The following is a 20,566-nucleotide window of genomic DNA, read 5'->3' as shown; positions in this document are numbered from 1 at the left end:
ACGGGGATGGAATGTCAATTGAGGCTTTTGGAGCTTTTTAAGTTCACTGCAATTACTTGGTTCTCTTCTCGTTGATCTGATTGATGGATGGATGGATAGATCATGTCGGCGAGTATAATCATTCAACTAATTGATGGATGGATGGATGGATGGATAGATCATTTGAAGCTCCAGTCCATTAATGCATTCAACTAAGATTATTCCTTCAAGAAAAACAGATGCAAGACAATGTCAAGAATATGGAAGAACATACCGTTTATATAGATTAGAATATATTTATTGAACTGAATAATAGAATTATTTGATTTAATAATACAAGGGAGAAAAAAAACCCACCACATTAAAAGTTCATCGAGACAACATAAAATGCAAAGAGAGAATAAAAAGGTCCCACCGAGTTTTGAACTCGGGTTACTGGATTCAGAGTCCAATGTCCTAACCACTAGACCATGGGACCATCGTGTTTTGTAAGAAAGGAAAAATCATATCAAACCATTTCTCAGCCGAACCGATTACAATTCCAGTTGCCTGTTCCTTGCAGATGACCAACGACCGAAGGTGTTTTCTCACAGAGAGAGAGAGAGAGAGAGAGAGTTTTTATTGCGCTTCCGCTTGGGGAAAAGCCGACACGACGGTGGCATGTCTCAGCTGAAGAGGTAGAAGATGAATCTGACGCTTTCTTCCCTTGGGCACCCGGCACGTCAAGAGCCCCCTGCGTCGCCAGGCGTCCTCTGCTTCCCGTGCACCGCACGTAACCCCTTCCCCGCCTTTATATACGCCGCTCCTCCTCTTCCTCCTCGAGTAGCAGTAGCTGATCTGATCGCGACAATGCAAGCCGGGAAGAATGCCATGGCGTCCGTGAAGGAGACCGCCGAAAACGTCGCTGCCTCGGCCAAGTCCGGCATGGACAAGACCAAGGCCACCGTCCAGGAGAAGGTTGCCGCACGTCCCCCTCCCATCTCTTTAACTTTTCTAAAGGATTCCGTACCGCATCGCCATCGTTTCGCTGTCTGCCGCAGGTGGAAAAGATGACGGCACGCACGCCGGCGCAGAAGGAGATGGCGGAGGAGCGCTAGCAAGAGAAGATCCGGGAAGCCGAGGTCAACAAGCAGGAGACGATGCAGTCCAACGCGGTCGAGAACCAGCAGACCCTCGCCGGCGGCCAGGTCGCCGATCCGGGATTCTACCCTGTCGAGGGAGCGGCAAGCGGCGGGACCGGGGCGGCGAGGCCGTCCGCGGCTCACGACCCCTTCCTCGGTGCCCGGTAGGCGGCCGGGGAGATCGCACACCACGACCAACTTCGTTGTCTCCGTTTCAAGTTGTGGAAGTGTTTGCGTCTTGTCGAGTCCTACTTCACGTCTTCATCGTGCAAGTGTGCTTCGCGTGAAGCAAGTCCTTGAATTCGACATTTGCTTGCTTCGTGGTGTCGATGGGATGATGAGCTAGCTCGTCATTTGGATTAAGCACCGCCGTGTGTCGTGGCTTAACGACGACGACACCTTCGAGTGCCCTTATCGTGTGTCCTCCTAAACGGTGTGTCCTCCGACCAAAAACGCAACCCTCGCTGCTGGATTCCGATCCATTATTGGCGATCGATGATGATTTAGATGGTGAATTAATCTATTTTTTTTGTAAAAATAAAAATTTTATCGGTGAAATCGATCGTCTTTCATCAGTACAATAAATAGGCATTAGGAAAAAAGAGAGATAAATTATCTTAATTTTATAATTATAGAAAAATCCAATATAATGTTAATTAAGTTTATATTTACAATACAATTATTTGTCCTGTTATATATACAGATACATATACATAATTAGCCCCGTTATATATACAGAGAAATAAGATTATGTCGGCCGATGATTCATTTGTCCGATCTGTCGATCGGCTGACCATCCCGAATCCCTTCGACGGGAAAAAGAAGGCGAATCTTACGGTTCTTCTTCCTCGGCCTCTTCCGTCGATCTTTCTCGCCATGGCTCCTCCGGGTCTGCTTCCCGTCACCGGTGAGCCATTTTTATTCAAGCTTTCTACATCGATTATATCGCTCAAGTTATTTGAATGTCTGGTGGTGGATTTTTGTGGCTAGGGCCTTCGAGTTTCGCCTTTCTCCTGTTCTTGGATTCGCACCCTTTGTGTTCCGCTTGGATACTCGAATTGGTCTCTTCTTTCCTGGATCCTCGTAGGCGACAATCGGTAGACACGGTAATCGTTGTCATGGCGAAATGCCTTCTTGAGAGACAGATCGGGATGATCGGGTTGCAGTCACGTATATCTAGGCAATTTGAAGCGAAAGAGTAGGGTTACATGGAAATCAACAGAACAAGTTAAAATCAACAGAGCAAGGGTATTGGCGAAGGCCACACACCATGATGCTCATCGGTTGACAAATTAGGAGAAGGTTGGTAACCTTTTTTATTTCTGGTTTACAACGTGGAAATGAGATTGAAGATAAAAGGCATCGTCTTACTGAAATCAAGTGGACGTAATGCAACACAACATGTTACGAAAATTCAAATCACAAATCACAAATTGGTGAGCTCCAGATACCATACCCTCTTAGAGCATACTGTCAATCCGAGATGGCAATCTCCTGAAGAAGTTGATGGGCACTGAGGGCAGTTTGCTGCGGAATCTGGGATGGCGGAGCATGTAGAGGCCAGCAACGAGAGCCACCAACCTGAAGGGCGCAATGTACAGTGCCACAGCTGCGCATAGACAGAACACCACAAACATGCAAGTAGCTCTTGGATCCCTCCAGCTCAACAGTGACTGGAGTCTCTCCCCTTGTGTTGCCATGTCTCCTGCCACAGTTTGTATCCTCCCAGCCACACTGCGTAACCGGTCATACCTCATGTGGACTACGTCGTGGGGCTTCGATGTTGGGAAGGTGTCGAATTCCTCATCGAGCTCATCCGGATGCACAGCCTCCGCCCATGATAGCTTGGTGTCCATATGAGGTGGGTGCCTTGGCCTGAATCTATAGTTCCAAAGCCCGATCATGAACATGTACAGAAATATAGTTGGTAGAATCAGCTCCGGGTACCAGACCAGTATCAGGAGTAGCACATGAACTAGCACGGTTGTGATTGGGTTCTTCCAGTGGCGCACATCGCCGAACCACTTGAACATGCTGATCAGACCTGAGAGCAGCGACATGATCCTGAAGAAGTTGGCCTTGCTCCTCCTCATGCTCCACATGTGAGACTCCACATCCAGCATATACTCCACCACCTCTTTCCGCAGTGGTGGCTCTGCCCTTCCGAGCCTCGCAGCGACAATGTTCATTGCCTGGTACCTGAGGCTGTCCAGTTGGTTCACTGTGAACGGGTGCAGGTAATGCATCTTGGGAAGCAGTGGATGGCCATAGAGATAAATCATGTTGGCAAGTGACAGGCAGGTGAAGCGTATGGCCAGCTGAAGCTCTCCCATTTTCTTCACTCCTGAAGATTGGAGGACGATCAGGGGGTATGTATGTCTATACAGTCTGTCGGTTTCAAGTGTTGAGAGTCTGATTCTGACCTTCCCTATCTTTGAATCTCTTGGAGCAGGTCCACCTCCACCGTGCCGGTCACTGCTACCAAGGTGGCAATTGTCAAAGACACCAATGGTGATCACTGTGCTTGGGTCGAACACCTCCCAGGTGTACTGCTCATTCCAGGTTGGAGCGAATGTGCCGACCATGGTTCTTGTCCGGATCCACTTCTGCCCATACTTTGCAACACAGTAAGCATCAGTGGCTCCTCTGCCTTCCCTCATCTTCATTGGAAGCAGCTCATTTGCACCCAAGATTCCAACCTCCAAGATGCCGACCGGTGGCTTCCAGAGCTGGCGAGCTGTGGGTTGTTGATCACTAATGTACATTGTTGATTCATCCATCACATGATAAGCTCCCTCGAGGCAAACTCGGAGGTGGATCCTGCTGGAGAATCTGAGCTCTCTTCTTGTTTCACCTTCCAAGATTCCTATTCCGAACTTCTCCAGGTCAAACCACCGTGAATGAACCACCGGACGGTGATCCAACCTCTTCTCAAACAGTGTCAATGGCAGTGATGCCCTTCCCAGCACATCGTCCTTTCTTGGGCTCACACGGTCTTCGACGGTGAGGGCTAGTTGTTCTTCAAATGGCTCTGCCACCACAAATATGAGATCTTCATTCCAAAGTGGATTAAGTGTCGCCGTTTGGCATATCTTCGTTTTGAGCACCTGGTTACCAACTTGGGCCTTCACAAAGACCTCAGGTGCCCGGCCCCTGACATTTGGTTGAACATCTTGGGCTTCAATGACATTAACTCTGAGGTACCAGAGTTTCGGGGAGACATAGACCTTTGAGCGGATGTTGACTACTCCTTCCCCATGGACGGAAGCTGCATCAGAGTGCCATGCCTCTGGGAAGGCTTCATCTGCCTGTGTCCCAACCCAAACTGCGAGCATGACCTCCCCCCTAACCTTCCCTTCCCCTCTGCGATCCTCCAGCCGATACCACTGGGGGGCTAAGGGACTGTCAGGGGGAACTCTGGTGGGCACTTCATTGAGATCAAACACCACCTTCCCCAGGTAGTCATCTCTTCCAACCATCTCCTTATCCTTTACAAAGATTTCCAGTAGTGATGATTGGATGCGCTCCTTGGAGAATGCAAACACCTGGTTCCACTCTGGGTTGGTCTTCTTATCAAAGTGCCTGGTGGTGCCTCTGTAGTTGCCCAGCTTCACCTCAATGTAAGGATCACAATTCATGGTGATGGGGTTGCTTAGAAGGTCTTTGGCTTTGACGACTCGCACATAGAGGTAGTACATCTGCTCCACCAAATCGTAAGTGCTTGTGAGCTTGTCGGTGCTGCCGCTGAGCCAACCAGGGACTCCACTGCGGGTGGTCCCTCCGGTTGGCCATCGGTCGCCAAGCAATGGATTGGTGTTCTTCAGTTCATTGTGCTGGCGGTGGCTCATTGTTGTTGTTGCCGTTGCTGCTGAGTTCTTTGCCCTTTTCCTGCTTCCTAGTGCTTGTTTTTTTGGCAGAGGAAAGAGCTGGAATGTAAGTAGAAAATAGAAAAAACTATGTTTCTGGTGAAGATCTCTGGAGAATTCTGTCTACGTACAACTACATTGGAATCATATGAGTCTTACCTTATAGAAGATGTTGGAATCAGTGGACAATCTCTCGTTTTGCTAAAATGCTTCTGAGGCAAATTGGTAGCATCAGATTCAAATGTAGTGGTTTCGGGTTGCTGAAGTTGATCTCGATGGAAGTGGGTCGATTTCTGTCTCTGTCTTCGAGTATAAGTATCTTTGGCATCCAGTACTACCACATGTTGGCTTCATGTTTTCAACTTTCAGGCCACTAAATTCTGATTGAACTTTGCCTTCAGTGGCTGCAAGGAAGCAACTCATTGCAAGCAATTGTAACCCTGATTCTGAAGCAAAGTTGTTCCTGATAGCATTCCTGGGTAGCCTGATATGAAGGAAGGAATAGAAACTATCCTGGATACCTTTCCTGATGTCTTTCTGGAAGGAAGCTTTGCCTATAGGCAAGTCACTTCTTTCACAGAGAAGCAAGGGTTGTTTTTTCTGGGGCTGTGGCTCTAGTAGGGTTCATCGATAGATCTCATGTTACTCTTGGAATATATTGAAGGAAGAAGAATGAGTTATTGAATCGTGGGCTTTCTATTCATCTTGCCTTTTCCCGTAATCAGATGAGTTGCTGGAAGACTTCCAGGCTGGTTATGGCAATTTGAACATGCCTTGCTATCTGTCATAAACTTTCTAGACTAACTCTGAGACAGCCCTAAGATGGGTATAAAGGGGTACCCATGTTCTTCTAACCAACATCCTTCACTGGACTGCAAAAGCAAAACAGTCTACCAGAAATAAAAAGAGTAAGTAGATATAAATATTGAAAGAAAAATAGAAAGATTTTTGCAGCTTTTCTCTCATGTTGACCTTGGTATTGCATGATTGTGTATCAGGCTTGTTCATTATAACCTTGATGGTAAATCTTGTAGTTTCAATCAGTTTTTCATTATCAAGTTATTACTTGCTTCAGCTTCCCACTGGCTTTCTTTGCTCATGCAGCTAGCTATTTCTTACCATGACTTTGTGTGCGTCACTTAAAATTTCAGCGCAATGTACTGTTTTATTCTAAAATCACAATGTGATTGATTGGAGCTTCTCTTGCAAGCCTTTTTTTGTTGCTTTTTCTTTTTGCAGTATGACATTTGGTGATTCCCTGTCTTTCTCGCTTTTAGTGAACATTCTGTCAGTTTAAACTCAAGGAGCTTTCAATCCCGTAACAGTAGGCATCAGATAATGATTTTCATTATTCCATCTAAAGCATCTCCAAATTATGAATGGTTTACCATACTCATGCATTATGTCAAATCTTGGATCTTATGATATTCAAATAAAAATTGAAACATACCTTATTATTGTTTTGTGTGTTTGAGACAGTGAAGGTGTTTCTTATGTGATTTTGCTTGGGAAACCTCCATGGTCAAGCATTTTACTGGTTCTTTTCTTCTTGTTTGTGGTTTCGTACTCTCATTAGAACGGTCATATGGTTATGGTTTAGAATTTTCTGATACCTTTGTTGTTACCCTCCTGATGACAAAAGGAGTTATCAGACATATCATGTTGTACTTGATTGTGTTTATGGTTACCTTTATTCCTTAAAGTAGCATCACTCATGCTAAGCTTTTTTCTTCTTGTTCCCTCTTGATGACTGCGGGAATGATCTGATGTAATACTTGGCCAATCCACTGACTTTGTTGCCTTTATTCCTTGCTGCAGGAATATATTCTTCTGAGGACCACTACAAACTCTAGAAAAAGGTCTCAGTTTCCATCCGTTGTCAGATGTGATCTTAGTCATGATACTTTCTGAGATACTGAGGGCATAGTTGATGAGGAAGGAATGCATGCCAAGAACAGTGATTTTTGGAGAGGCAAATGGGTGTGATTAAAACAACTATATCGCTATCTAAATTTGTTGGTCTACCAGTATCTGTTGTCGGTGATACGGCTGTCTGTTGTTGGTTGCCCAATTGTTGATAGTCTTAATTTGATTGCACAATTGAACATAATTTACTCATAGTGGAAACCGAGAAGCAGGGATTAGATGATGTATTTTGATCATTTCTAAATCATGCCGTGGGAGTTTTGTGCGTTGAGCCACCCTTTAATAAGAGTTTTATTGTTTAGTCAGATCTAATCTAATGATCCTTTTCATGGAATCCCAAACTTACACTTGAATTGGAAGATGTCTGGTAATTTGATATTTGATGTTGTGCTATAAAATTTTGAAATCTAGGAAGGTAATGGTAGTGAAATTGCTTTTGCCATCGAGCTTAGAATTTGTGTGGCCCATCAGACTAATTTGACCGTGTAAAGAAAGCCATAAAATATCATAGGTGGTAGTTTTGGTAAACAAATTTCTGATCCATATGCCTTGTTCATTTGGAAGTTTTTTTTTTTTTATATATGTTCTTGAGAATATCAATTGTCTCTATCAAATCCAAATTGGGTAATTTAACTGGCCTATTAATTTATTGGATCTAAGCCAATCGTTTAAAATGATTAAGTTTAAGTTAATAATATTATACTCATGGAGGTTTTATAAATTAATTTTAATTTTTTTTTATCAACTTGGGATGTAATGAAAGTGTCACAATCCTCCATATCCGAGGACTTGGTATATTTATCAAGAATTAATATAATCTAAAATAAAAAAAATCTATTGTATCGATAGCTCTACGCTATGACATGCATATGCTCTCTTAAGTTGATGATAATACATTCATCAAATTCTGTTCTTACAAAGTAATTCAAATATTTATTAGTTTCTAATATGAGATTAAATGGGCGTGTTGCCGTTTTCTTTGATAAAAGGAAAGTAGGATTTAGATAGGTGAATATAATGATCGAAGAAAATATAAAAAGCAACTTCAGTGCATCAAATAATTATTTGTGTGGAATATCTGCAAGGGGAAGTAAGAAGGGTAATCTAATCCGACTCTGTCAACAGATCATTCTAGCTCAGTTATCTAGTTTAATCTACTTTTAAGCCGGTTAAGATAACCAAAGTCAAAATCTAAAGAACACCAAGCAAGAGGAACTAAAAATAGCTAGAGTTCAAAGCTACCTATGGTTTGTCAAATTTACAATTACTGCTGCTGCTGCTAGATGATCCAATATGATCTTAGAGCAAAATAGAAGGACTTCATGCAAGAAAAGTTTCAATCGAGTCATAGTTCAGATTGACCACCGCACGACAGAATAGAGCTGTGAAACTGAGGGAGAATCTATTGCTACTCAAACCACAGAGGTCAATCCATTGCAAGAACTGTGAAAAGCTTCAGACTCTATAAAATCTTTTGCCGTGTCTACAAAAAAAAAACTAGAGAGGCAAAAAAAATCAAAATCAAAATCTTTTTATCATTGCAAGAACATGAACTTTAAAGACAGTAGTAGAGAGGAGAACATGAAGCACCTACCCAGAATCCAATCGACAAGCAAATAACAAAAGATGCACAAACATGCAAGTAGACGATTCAGGAGGAGGAACAGCATGTGGCTTTGTTGGCACTTAGAGGATCCTGCCCGGGGACTACTATACTGGTTCCCTTGAGCAGGCTGGAGTTGCCAGCAGACTGTGCCTCATCATTGGCAGCGAGGGACTTCTTGCTGACGATCCGATGGATCTCAGTGAGCACGGTCTGGAAAGCACTCTCCACGTTGGTGGATTCAAGAGCGGAGGTCTCCATGAAGAAGAGACTCTCACGCTGGGCGAACTCCTTGGCGTCCTCGGTGGGGACTGCGCGAAGACTTCCCAGGTCGGACTTGTTTCCGATGAGCATTATTACGATGTTCCTGTCGGCATGGCCACGCAGTTCCTCCAGCCACCTCGCCACATGATCGAACGACTGGCGTTTAGTGATGTCGTACACCAGCATTGCGCCCACTGCACCTCTGTAGTATGCACTTGTTACCGCTCGGTACCTGTTGCAGATCACCACCCCACATTCCTAGCGTTAGAACCCAGGAGAGTATAACGATAAGCAAAGACAACCCAGTTTGTCAGTGGAAATGCAATAAGAACAAAGTCACAGTTACATGGATTTTTTTACTGTCAATGAGTTCCATAAAAATCATATTTAAATCCTTATTTATAATTTCTGATAAAATCCTTTTAGTCCTTTCTTCTTTTATCTCTCCGATTATCACTAATATTAATTGTTTCATATCTCTTACCTAAATATAGATCTCGGCAAACATGATACTCAAGACAAATGTCAAGAATCTATTTTGTTTGAGCATCCATTAAATCAGTATAAATTTGTTATACAAAGTATCAAAATCTAGCATGGATATATATATATATATATATATATATATATATATATATATATATATATATATATAATGCTATTGCAAAATGGCAGAATTGAAGAGAAATAAGCCCCATAAAGATCAAGCACAGAAAACCAGCACATTTCATCAATATGAAGAACGTAAACTTCACTACACCTCCTGCAAAAACAGTAAAGAATGTGATATTCTGGTTTTGACGATTTGATAAGAAGACAGGTTGATCCTGCTATTATCCAACCATTTTATAGATGGTCTTAACTGCCACTGATGTTATATATTAAGAAAAACAAGGTCAGAAGCAAATGCTCAGATTTTGACATATAATATCAGGAAAGCATGTCATTGTCTCCCTTCTACTATTTGATACACAAGTTTAAACTTTACCATTTCATAAAAGCATGAAACAATTTAAGACCAAAAAAAAAGAATTAGGGTCATCTGCAAATCTTATGGAACCATCTTGGGATCTTGATTTCCAGTAGATCTTTGTGTCATTTGAGCCATAATTGAGGTGATATCTCAAGACAAGGACAAGACTCGTATACACCACAACTTAATCCAGAGAAGTCTTAACATCTACTAAAACACCATTTAGGAGCCTTTTTCACACGGATGATCCTGTGAATTGATGTATTTGAGTGAAGCATTTTTCATCAAAGATTCACCGCAAAAAAAACATTCTTCACTTTCAGATTAACTAAGTAGACAAGCGTGTGATCATTATAGAATGTTGACATAGAGTCCGTAAAGCATGAACACCAGCATGGGATGGAGCGTGGATATGACATGATATGCACATTGAAATGTCAAAACTTGCAGATGTAGGAAATGGCACGGGTGAACACAACAATAAACACATGTATATGACATGATATGCACATAGGAATGTCAAAACTTGCAGGTGTAGGAAATGGCACGGATGAACACAACAATTAACACACAATGTCAAGCTTATTATGCTAAAAGTTCACAAAATACTTATTCTTCTTAATCCTGGAGCTGTCAACTACGTCTTGCATCCAATTAGCACCACTCTTTGCCCTGAATTACCATGGAAAATGATCCAAATTGCAAAAATTGGAGATCCAGTATCATAAACATTATAGGTTATGTAACTAGAAACTAAGTGAAACAAATCCAATCAGACAATTCTGCCTCATGTCATAGAGTTCTAAGCTTTCAGAACCACCATGGTTTTAATTTCAATTGAATTTACGACTTAGCAGCAAGAGCAAAAGGTTCTACCAAATACAACAGCTTTAGTAAGGGGTTCAATTAACGCATACTATAACTCCAAACAATCAAACTAATTCTATTTCCATGTTATTAAACCTAACAAGAAAATAAGCGGTATGCATCTGGATTTATAGATTTCATTGTGGATCCTCATATGCCCTGTTATGGCTCATTTAGGGTTGACTTTCTTCGGTCTCAAAAATCTAGATCTCTAGTTTATTCCTTTGTTCCTCTTTACACTGCATTATTCTCGTCAGATCTCATAAAAAACCTACAACATGTAACTATGAGAGGCTGGAACGTCTTCTAGTTTCGATAACCAACAATGGGCCAAGTACCCAAACCAGGGTGACGAAAAAAAGAAGAGAATTGCATTAAATGCTTGATACATTACACTAGACGAACAATGCGAAGGCACAGCATAGCCAAGAAAGATCCAAACATCATCGATCAGCAGTTCGCATCCGACGTAAATCAATGCGTAAAAGATGCCCAACCAAAGGACCGAACAATTATTGATGAATTGATTGGTTGATCAATAATATCGATCAAGAAAACATAGTTGCTGTCATACGATGATCAAATAGCATCATCTTGATCGATAAAATCAGGGTTGGACGACCCATATAACGAAAAGAAGGGAAGAGAAGGGGAAAGGGCACCTTTCTTGGCCGGCGGTATCCCAGATCTGGGCCTTGATGGTCTTGCTGTCAATGGTGAGGGTGCGGGTCTGGAACTCGACGCCGATGGTGGCCTTGGAATCGACGCTGAACTCGTTACGGGAGAAGCGGGCGAGCAGCTGCGACTTGCCCACCGCCGAGTCCCCGATCAGCACCACCTTGAACACGTAATCGATCTTCTGGTTGAACTCCCCGTAGTAGTTCCGACTCCCCGACGACATCCTCTATCTCTCTGACTCGATCCTACTCGACCGACCGATCGCTCGCTCAGGCGAACGAATCACCACGGCGATTACCGCCACCAGGAATAATAAGAAGAAGAAAATGACGAGATCGATCCGAGGGAAGAAGACGACGATGACGACTTCGTCGGTCACACGAATGAATGTATGCCGAACTCTATCTCTTTCTCTCTCTCCCTCTCTCTCTCTATATCAGACTTCCTTCGGGCGCCAAAGAAACCAGAGAACAGAATTGGCTGAGGGACAAGAGAGAGATGGAGCGCGTTTAGAGAGAAAGAGAGAGCGTCGCGATTCGCGAATGATGTGATCGCCGCGTGATTGAACCATGATGGAGGAATGCCACGCACGCGACTGCTTTCTTTTTTATGCTATTTACTATTTTATAAAAATAATTTTATCATATGCTAATTTTAATACTATATATACTGTGACAATAGAGTTATATTTGAAAGATTTTGTGCTTTATTTTCTTTATTTGTATTTGATTCTGTTTTATATTTGGTGATCTTATAGTTTAGGTTTCATAAAATGATTTAAAGAAGTAGATTTATAGTTAATCTTAACTATAGATATATATATATCTTAGAAAATATCATAATATTATATTATTTATTATAATGATATTAAAGAGCGATATAAGACTTTTCTCAGCACAAATCCTAAAGCAGCTACATGGGTTAGGCTCCTCTACTCAATCAAACATCGATTAAAACAGTAGTGGGATGGTAATGAAAGCAGATTGCTAACTATCCTTATATTGGGCTCATGGCCCATCAGTGTCGTCTAAGATGAGCTCAACCATCTCATAGATCTTGGGTTTGGACCGGTCCGTCCAAATTAAGGCCTCGACCGGAATCGAATCGTCGGTCTATTTAGGTTCTCCATCTTCGGCCGACCCACCCTTGTCAGCGAATCGACTCGGAGCTCCCCAACACCGTAACGGTGGCGTCGCAAGGAACGGTGACGTCATATGGATCCGCTCCCTCCCTTCTTCTCCGTCCATCTCTGCGGAGCCTGTGAACGGCTCCGTCGGTTAGTTTCCCTTGTCCCCGGTCGATCGTCATTGCCGTCACATTCGTCCAAGCCTGGGCTTGATGATGTGGGCGAAAACATAGTTAAGCAGAACATGGATTTCCTTTGAAAGCAACTACTAGCATGAAAAAATTTAATGTCGTTATTTTTCTGAATTTTCATGTTAACTCGATTGAAATTAGATAATGCCAGACAACCATGATGAAATTCATTCTGTTGAGACCTATAAGTTAGATGGAATTACGAAAATATTCGTGTATTATATTCATAGATATCTTTTTCTTTTCCTGTTGTAACTTTGTCGTATATTTATTTTTATTATGTTAATTCTAGTATGAATCATTAAAAATATTTGCTGTTTGTGGACTATGGAAGTGATTCTGGCTCTGGCTCTACTGTGTCTGTTTGCCAAACAAATCTTAAGCCCTTTGTGATGTTTAATCATACTTCTTTAGTAGAAGGACAGGAGTGATTCCTTTATCGACCTTATAAAGTACACCAAGGCTTGTCTAGGTTATTTAGTTAAAAGATCACTAGCAATTTTGATATTGAATTTAGCCAATGGTTTGTGTTCTTGCTTCGAGTTAGCTTATAAGATCATGTTGTTAAATAAAAAAATTCCCAACATCAGCAATATTTGATGTCATTGGATCGTGTTAGACTGTTGGGTAGTGTTTATGTCAGGTTAAGATGCATTTATTAGACCAAAACTTCCACCCAAACTGCTAAACTTGAACCTAACCCACCTAATACATGTGTAACCTAACCTAACCTTTGGGCTTAGATCAAATTATATTATAGATGATAGATTTAAACCAATTTAAATAAAAACCCTTCACTGACAATTTAATCAATCCAGTAGTAGAATTTGACCTATTTATAACCAATAAGCATGATATGATCGACACTCATTTGAAAATGATACATTGATGTGCTTAATCCGATTATTACTGATTCAAGTGGGTTAGTCATGACAGTTTCCTAAATTCGTTCAATAAGAGTCTCTCTGCTTGGGACATGCACAAAATGCTAATAGTTTCGACTTTGAAGTTAGTTATCATGACCAACTTGTGATCTGCACTCAGCCATTAGATCTGCCACATTGTGGTTGTTAATTCAGTAACTTAGGTTTGTCAACTTGTTGTAAATTGATCAAGTCATAATAAAATTTATCTTTTCCTTTCTATTTTCTTTTTCTGTATTCAGCTGATGTTATGCGGATAATTTTTAATCATCTCCACCTGACATCATCGGAGAATGAGGCTGCTAACTCTAAGAATTTTGCGTATATAGGGCCATATATTAAAGCTCATAATTGCATTTTTGTTTGATAACTGGAGAGAAACATATAAGTTTCTACTGCTCTCAAAAAAAATTCCAAACAAACTTTGGTCATATTCGATATAGACTTGGTTGTGTTTGCCATCTCTCTGTTGGATGTTAGGCCTGAAAAGTTGATGATCTATCCAACTGTAGCTGTTAAGATGTACTGGTATACTTGGTACATAAAGTAAGATATGCTTGCTGTCACCCTGTTAGGTGTCGGGCCTGAAAAGGTGATGGTCTAATCCAACTGTGTCCTTTAACAAGTACTGGTATATTTAGTACCCTGAATTTTTCCTTCAGTTGCTTCCCTGTTAATCAACACATTGACTGGTTACCATTCTTGTTGGAAGGAATGATACATCATCCTAAATTTGTATAATGTTTGTACATATGGGGCCTTCATTTTTAAGTTTCAAGTTCCTTTTGTCTTGTTCTATGTGTTATTTGAAGAACAAAAACTTTCAGCTCAGGGCAGAAAAGGGTAGTGAATGAGATTCTAGGCAGTAGAATTGTCCAATTGCTTTATAGAGATTAAACAAGTTTTTCCATGTGCAACTATGTATAGCATCATCCAGTTACGGGCCAATCTATTTCGTAACAAGGGACTATTTTTTCGTTTTCCATCTGATGGTCATAATTACTCAAGGAAACAGTAGGTAATGCTTTAGATAATGGTGGAACACTTTTGGAATAATTTTTCTAATGGATTTCAGCCATCTCTTCTTCGTTTCTGATATGTATATGTATATATATTTATTTACATATTCTTTTTCTTGTGATTTACGTTAGCCATGAATTTTTACCAGTGTATGTTATGACATATGCCTCGTGGTTGTAATCATCCTTTTTCTGTTATTGTTATTTTATGCACATATGTTTACTTGCCCAACCTCAGTAGCTTTTAGGTTGGGTTGTCGGTGCAATGACTTTCAAGGCATCAGCATATCTGGTATAGATGGCATATTTATCACAGATCACTTTCTGCTTACACTTCAGCTAGGCCTCTACCTATTGCAGCTCAGAGGTATAACAACCTTGCTTGCAACCCAATGCTCTTAGCCGTGTGCTAGGCAGTTTGTTAGACCCCTTGGTGCTTCTCCTTTGGTTTCTGATGATCGTGATGATTACGCAAATGAAGAAGAATGCTGCGATCTCCAATAATGACTCTTCAGCTTCATGGTCTTTCTCAAACAGGTGGTTCATTTAATCTGATAGTGAAAGCTCATCCAGTTACACATGCTCTAATGAGGCACCATTAAAATACAAGGAGGGCTTATTTGATGATTCATTTTCTTAGTTGTGTTCCCTTGCTTGCTGTCCCTGATTTAATGAGAATGGCAGATTATTGATTAACAAGAGAAAATATGTGCCAATCGGAATACGGTGTATTTGATTTTCTGGAGGAATTTATCATAAACTGGCGTCTTGCTTAATACAGCTAAAGTTGACAGTCAAATGAATAGTGTTTGTCAGTCCATCATCGCACAATTTCTCAAGGTTCTCAGTTTGGTGATAGCCCACGTGTGATTCATTGGATGTGTGAATTCAGTCTTCAGATGTATTCCTTTTTCATTCCTCATGTCTTTACATTGTCATTCCAGTAAGTGACTCTTATAATTTGTTTCTCATGTATTTACGTTGTTATTCCAGTAAGTGATTCTTATAATTTGTGGTAACTACGTAAACTAGCTCTCTTCTTACACCTCCTCTATTATTGAAACCAAGGGACCACTCTGCAACATGGAACCTGTTGGATCTAAGACATGACGTTGGTTGGTGGCTATCATGAAGCAACCGGCTGGTTGCATAATCAAAGCCTCTTACTTTCTAGGTCTTCGGTGCATTCAATTAGCAATATGGAACAAGAAGGGTCTACATATGAATGTAAGTATGAGAACAATTTACTTATCACTTCCGACACCTTGTTGCTGTTTATTCATCCTTTTGTTGCTGCAGTTCTTGCAGGGATAACATATTGTGCTCCATGTCAATAATTTCCACCTTTTTGTTTCAAAACAAAGAACAAAGAATTACATATGGTGGACCTCAGGAACTTGTTGCCTAGACTTGGCCTGTGGGTTGTGTTCAAACGTGTACAGAATGCTTTGAGTTAAAAAAAAATGCTTTGAGTTAAAAGAATATGGATGTTAATATCATTCATGCCTTTAATTGTGGGCAGATTTCCTGTGGGATTTTTATCTTTTTCCCCTCTAATCCAAATGTCCAACTTCCAGTTTTGGCTGAAGCTCTGTAGTGATCAATGTAGACGTCAGGTTTTTAAGCACTACAAGAAGGTTTTATTCTTCACCAAGTACCAGAATAAACAAGCAAGTAGGCAGCAATATGATGTTTTAGCTGTTTTTTTATCTTTCTTTTCCAAGACTAATTGAGACTTCATTTAAATTATATTATGCAGGAAGTCAGCTCGTTCCACTCTCAGCTACTCAACAAAGGGGATGATCAATAATAAGGACCTTGCTTCTGAGCAGATTAAAGCTGGATTAGCTAGTACAGCAACTGCAATCATTCAAATGGCCATCCACACTTCAATGGAATTGAAGGAGATAGCATGCCACCTTGCTTCAACACCACTATTCCACCGACATTGGTTTACCTACCCATCGTAGGTCAAAGGTGGCAGCTCTGTGTTCCCTAGTATGTGTTCTTATGACTCCAACTACCCCATGCATTTGCTTTATCTCCTTCATTTACTACTAAGATGTAGGGTACCTTATCATAGCTTTGATCCCCCTCAAGCATCACATGACTCTCTCTCAGCTTTTATTGTAGTGAAACTACTATATGACAAGCTCCCCATCCCTTCTTCACTTCTGGACTAATTTAATGTCGTTGCTGCTTGTTTATACCTCGAACACCAATTGTCGGTTGTGCATGGTGCCCTACAAGTTTAAAATGCTTCTCTGGATCCTGTAGCCCTAGAAAACATTGGAAGTATTTGCATTTATTAGTGGCCGTCTAAAAAAGCACTAGAATCTAGGGCATGTTTGGCAGGCCGCCACTGTTCATGGACCTCTCTAATTCATGGTGAGGGACCTGTTCCTTGTCCACATATGCCTTTGACATGTCACTACTACTACTGCTCGTGCTATAATAATTTGTTGGCATTGGAAGGATGCATGGATCCATTGCCAGGCAAAGTTCATTTTCCTCTTTGCTGTGATGATCTGTTCATTTCATCTCTGTCACTCAGGCCTCGTTCTCTCTTATCCATACCTATCAGGCTTTCAATTGTTTTTCTCTGTGTGTGTATGTATAAATGCATGTAATTCCTTCACAGGTCCAGGCTCCATCAATGGCAGACGCCTTCAAAGGAAACTCGTTTGCCTTCACCAGCTATACCACTCAGTTCCAATCATCACCACTCACTCCTCTCAGAGAAGCCCTTCCTCTTCTCAGCCTCAGTCCTAAGAAGCACCACCACCACAACCATCTGCAGCAGCAGCAGCAGCAGCAGCAGACTTCCTGCAGTGCCTTTGAGGAAGGCGATTACAAGAGCAAGCGGTCAAATGGCGGAGAGAATGTGGAGGAAGCTGTGAGTGTGGCACTCCGCATAGGTCTCCCGAGCCCCAGCGAAGCCGATCTCATCTCCAGGGTCTCTTCTACTTCAGTGAGTGAAGACAAGGAGTGCCAAAAAGGAGGAGGTGGTGGTGATGGTAATCCTTTTGCTCTCTCTAGCGTAGGCAAGCTCACCAGAGGCCAATATTGGATTCCCACCCCCTCTCAGATCCTCATTGGCCCTACCCACTTCTCTTGTCCTGTTTGCTGCAAGACCTTCAACAGATACAACAACATGCAGGTAGAGAGCCTCTCCTCCATCCGTCTTTTCTGCTTCAAACATGCTTCTTCTCGTCGAGTTCCAAGGTTTACTTGTGCCTGCCTCAAACATTGTTGGGATACGGATGCTATTGTGAGGCTGAGTTCAGCAGTACTTCTTATCCTTTGTACCTGTGGTGCATGCTCGCTTGTACGTACACGTTCGTGCAGATGCATATGTGGGGGCACGGGTCGCAGTACCGGAAGGGACCGGAGTCGCTGAGGGGGGCGCAGCCGACGGCGATGCTGCGGCTGCCGTGCTACTGCTGCGCGCCGGGGTGCAGGAACAACGTCGACCACCCGCGAGCCAAGCCGCTCAAGGACTTCCGGACTCTACAGACTCACTACAAGCGGAAGCACGGGATCAAGCCATTCGTGTGCCGCAAGTGCGGCAAGGCCTTGGCGGTCCGCGGCGACTGGCGCACCCACGAGAAGAACTGTGGCAAGCTGTGGCGCTGCACCTGCGGCTCCGACTTCAAGCACAAGCGATCTCTCAAGGACCATGTCAAGGCGTTCGGGCGCGGGCACGCGGCCCACGGTCTCCACCGCTTAGACGAGGAGGAGGACGAGCCGTCATCTGAGATCGAGCAACATAGTCATCAGGTTCAGCAGCAGCAGCAGCAGCAGTAGGGAAGGAGATGATAAGAGTCCCAAATCCATCCCTTCTTATGTTCTTGTTCTTCTGCAGAGCTGAGATCATAGTCTGATAGTATTAATCCTCAGCTAACTGCATCACGTTCCCATCCTCTGCACTCACTCAGCTTTTTGTTCGGTGGATGTGATGCTTTCGTGCTTTTGCATGGTGGATATGTGCGTCGGTTCATGGATGGAACATAAACCATGAATTATTCAGATCGAATGATTAGTTTGCTATTAGGAAGAGAGAGAGAGACAGAGAGAGAGTTTTTCTTGACATTGAAGGTCTTCAGAGAAAAAGAGAGAGAGAGAGAGAGAGAGCGACCAGTCAAAAGAGGGTTCCTGAGAGAGCATATCAAGCACAAAGTATCCATGGAATGTACAGCGGTGCCAGTATGCACCTAAGAAACCCATTAAAAAATGACTTGACGCAAACCTCGCACCCGCTCTTTCTCTTCTTTGTGTCCTCACTTTGATCTCGACAATTAATTAGCCATTATTGCTCCGTACTTCACAGAATATAGCAAGTTGTGTGACTTGCTCAGGATGTTATTTCTGTAGCTGTAAAGCACTATACTTGATCAGATAGCTACGGAAGAATGGTTTATTTTTTTGTTGGAAGATCCCCTTCCCTCGAATCTCTTCAAATATCTAACAAAAACATAAAAGTATACTTTAACTAATTAGTTTGATTAGTATATTATTATCGATTTAGTATTGAGCATAGTACAAGGATTTGAGTAGAATAAGATTATTCGTGATTGAAGTTAGAAGACCCGTAAGAATGTGAAGTCATCTATGCATTATACCTCATACGTATCATATTAAGATTTGATTTTGATTATACTAGATAAAATAAGAAGTGAGAAAATTAAATAAGAAAATTAGTAAGATGGGTGTATTAATATCAATTAATTTAAATATTTTGATCAATGATTAAGATTAAATAAAAATAATAAATTAATTATCACATCAAATCGGATCAATATAAAATCATAATTTATCATCACACCTCTTAAGTCCGTTTCAACCCATAGAATCAAGAGGGAGCTGAAGAGCGCCATGCTCGCATTTCGTTGACCATTCGAGTACACCAAAACGTTGCAATTGATTGAAGTACTCGACCAAGGTGATGATGTATTCTTGTCAATGTGATCTGTCAATTGCCGCAATTATGTAGACTGTGGGGCAGATTGGTACAAGAGATTAAAGTGTTCGTCCTTCTGAGGTAGTAAAGAAGAAAGAAAAGAAAAAAAGCTGTCACAAGATCTCCATCCCTCTTGCTTCCTGTACTTTTCCATCAGTATACAAATTTATACCTTACTGGTTAGATTTCTTGAGAAGCGCAGATCAGATCCTTGGGACCAATTTAGAGTTGTCTGGACTGAAGACAAATTGTGAAGGTTAATAGATTATCATGCAATAGTGACGGCTAAAAATCCAGAGAAATTACATCACAACTCAATCTAGTTTCAGCTTCAAAGAAATGGGAAAAGAAAAAGAAACAAGTTTCAGACTTGGTTTAGATCTGAGGATGTATTTTCACCTGTAATTTGACAAAGAAAGACAAGAGATGCTTTTTGAGAGACTCTTCGTTTGAAGCTATTCTTAAGAGAGAAGACTGGAGGAACACATGCACATATGATCAAAGATAATTATATATACATATATACTTATCTAATTATATATTATTCTCGAAAATAAACTAAACTACACATGTTTACAAGACTTATATAATTGAGGATTCTGCGATCAAATGTATTTCAATTTAAAATCGAGTATATTTCATGAATTTTGTCTAAAATATTTCAAACTTGTATATCTATACCCACACATATGATTGTGATATTGATTCATGTATATTTTCCTTTCTTGGATTTTAAAAGAATTATAATGTAAATTTTATAAATATCTTTTGAGGAGAAGGAAGAGGAGATTGAGGGGGAGGAGGATAAGGAGGAAGAGAAGAATAAGGAGGGGGAGGCAAAAGGATAGGAGGAGAAAGTGAGCGAGGAGATGGGGGTGGAAAAGGAGGAAGAAGTAAGGCATTGGAGGTGGAAGAGGAGTAGGGGGAGAAAGGAAGACAGGTTGCGAAGAAGGTAGTAAACAAAACTATCTTTCTAGATTTTAGCTACTATATTTTGGAGTGGACTTGTTGTTTCATTTGCTGGGAAAACTTGCATGTTTTCCTTTCTTTTTTTTTTTTCTTATATGGTG

At 41.5% G+C, this 20,566-nt stretch overlaps 3 protein-coding genes, 1 long non-coding RNA gene and 1 other non-coding gene across 6 annotated transcripts; 2 read left to right on the top strand and 3 right to left on the bottom strand.

The window, feature by feature from the left end:
• Positions 1–385: 385 nt before the first annotated feature.
• TRNAQ-CUG (transfer RNA glutamine (anticodon CUG)) lies at positions 386–457 on the bottom strand. The gene has a single exon. It is a non-coding gene; the product is annotated as a tRNA-Gln (tRNA).
• A 346-nt stretch (positions 458–803) lies between these two features.
• Positions 804–1,408, top strand: LOC135598030 (uncharacterized). The gene is made up of 2 exons (XR_010481476.1): positions 804–936; positions 1,020–1,408. It is a non-coding gene; the product is annotated as an uncharacterized LOC135598030 (long non-coding RNA).
• A 1,079-nt stretch (positions 1,409–2,487) lies between these two features.
• LOC135598544 (FT-interacting protein 1-like) lies at positions 2,488–4,948 on the bottom strand. The gene has a single exon (XM_065092520.1). It carries the CDS (start codon positions 4,946–4,948, stop codon positions 2,561–2,563), a length of 2,388 nt encoding a protein of 795 aa, XP_064948592.1. The 3' UTR covers positions 2,488–2,560.
• A 3,361-nt stretch (positions 4,949–8,309) lies between these two features.
• Positions 8,310–11,803, bottom strand: LOC135598545 (ras-related protein RGP1-like). Its single transcript, XM_065092523.1, has 2 exons — positions 11,262–11,803; positions 8,310–8,991 (listed from the first exon to the last, which is right to left on the bottom strand). Exons 1-2 carry the CDS (start codon positions 11,498–11,500, stop codon positions 8,544–8,546), a joined length of 687 nt encoding a protein of 228 aa, XP_064948595.1. The 5' UTR covers positions 11,501–11,803; the 3' UTR covers positions 8,310–8,543.
• Positions 11,804–12,219: 416 nt separating this feature from the next.
• LOC135583945 (zinc finger protein WIP2-like) lies at positions 12,220–18,594 on the top strand. 2 transcript variants are annotated; one of them, XM_065092522.1, is made up of 6 exons: positions 12,220–15,479; positions 15,605–15,763; positions 15,836–16,210; positions 16,296–16,534; positions 17,178–17,696; positions 17,885–18,594. In XM_065092522.1, exons 5-6 carry the CDS (start codon positions 17,193–17,195, stop codon positions 18,341–18,343), a joined length of 963 nt encoding a protein of 320 aa, XP_064948594.1. In that variant the 5' UTR covers positions 12,220–15,479; positions 15,605–15,763; positions 15,836–16,210; positions 16,296–16,534; positions 17,178–17,192; the 3' UTR covers positions 18,344–18,594. The 2 variants fall into 2 exon arrangements, with proteins under 2 accessions (XP_064948594.1, XP_064948593.1); XM_065092521.1 differs by lacking the exons at positions 12,220–15,479; positions 15,605–15,763; positions 15,836–16,210; positions 16,296–16,534 and having other exon boundaries at positions 17,039–17,696.
• The last annotated feature ends 1,972 nt before the right edge of the window (positions 18,595–20,566 follow it).

Source organism: Musa acuminata, chromosome BXJ2-1, assembly GCF_036884655.1.
Source record: "Musa acuminata AAA Group cultivar baxijiao chromosome BXJ2-1, Cavendish_Baxijiao_AAA, whole genome shotgun sequence".
NCBI classification, from domain to species: domain Eukaryota; kingdom Viridiplantae; phylum Streptophyta; class Magnoliopsida; order Zingiberales; family Musaceae; genus Musa; species Musa acuminata.
The sequence above is the reverse complement of the archived record's forward strand: the minus strand, read 5'-3'. Positions and strand labels throughout refer to the sequence as shown.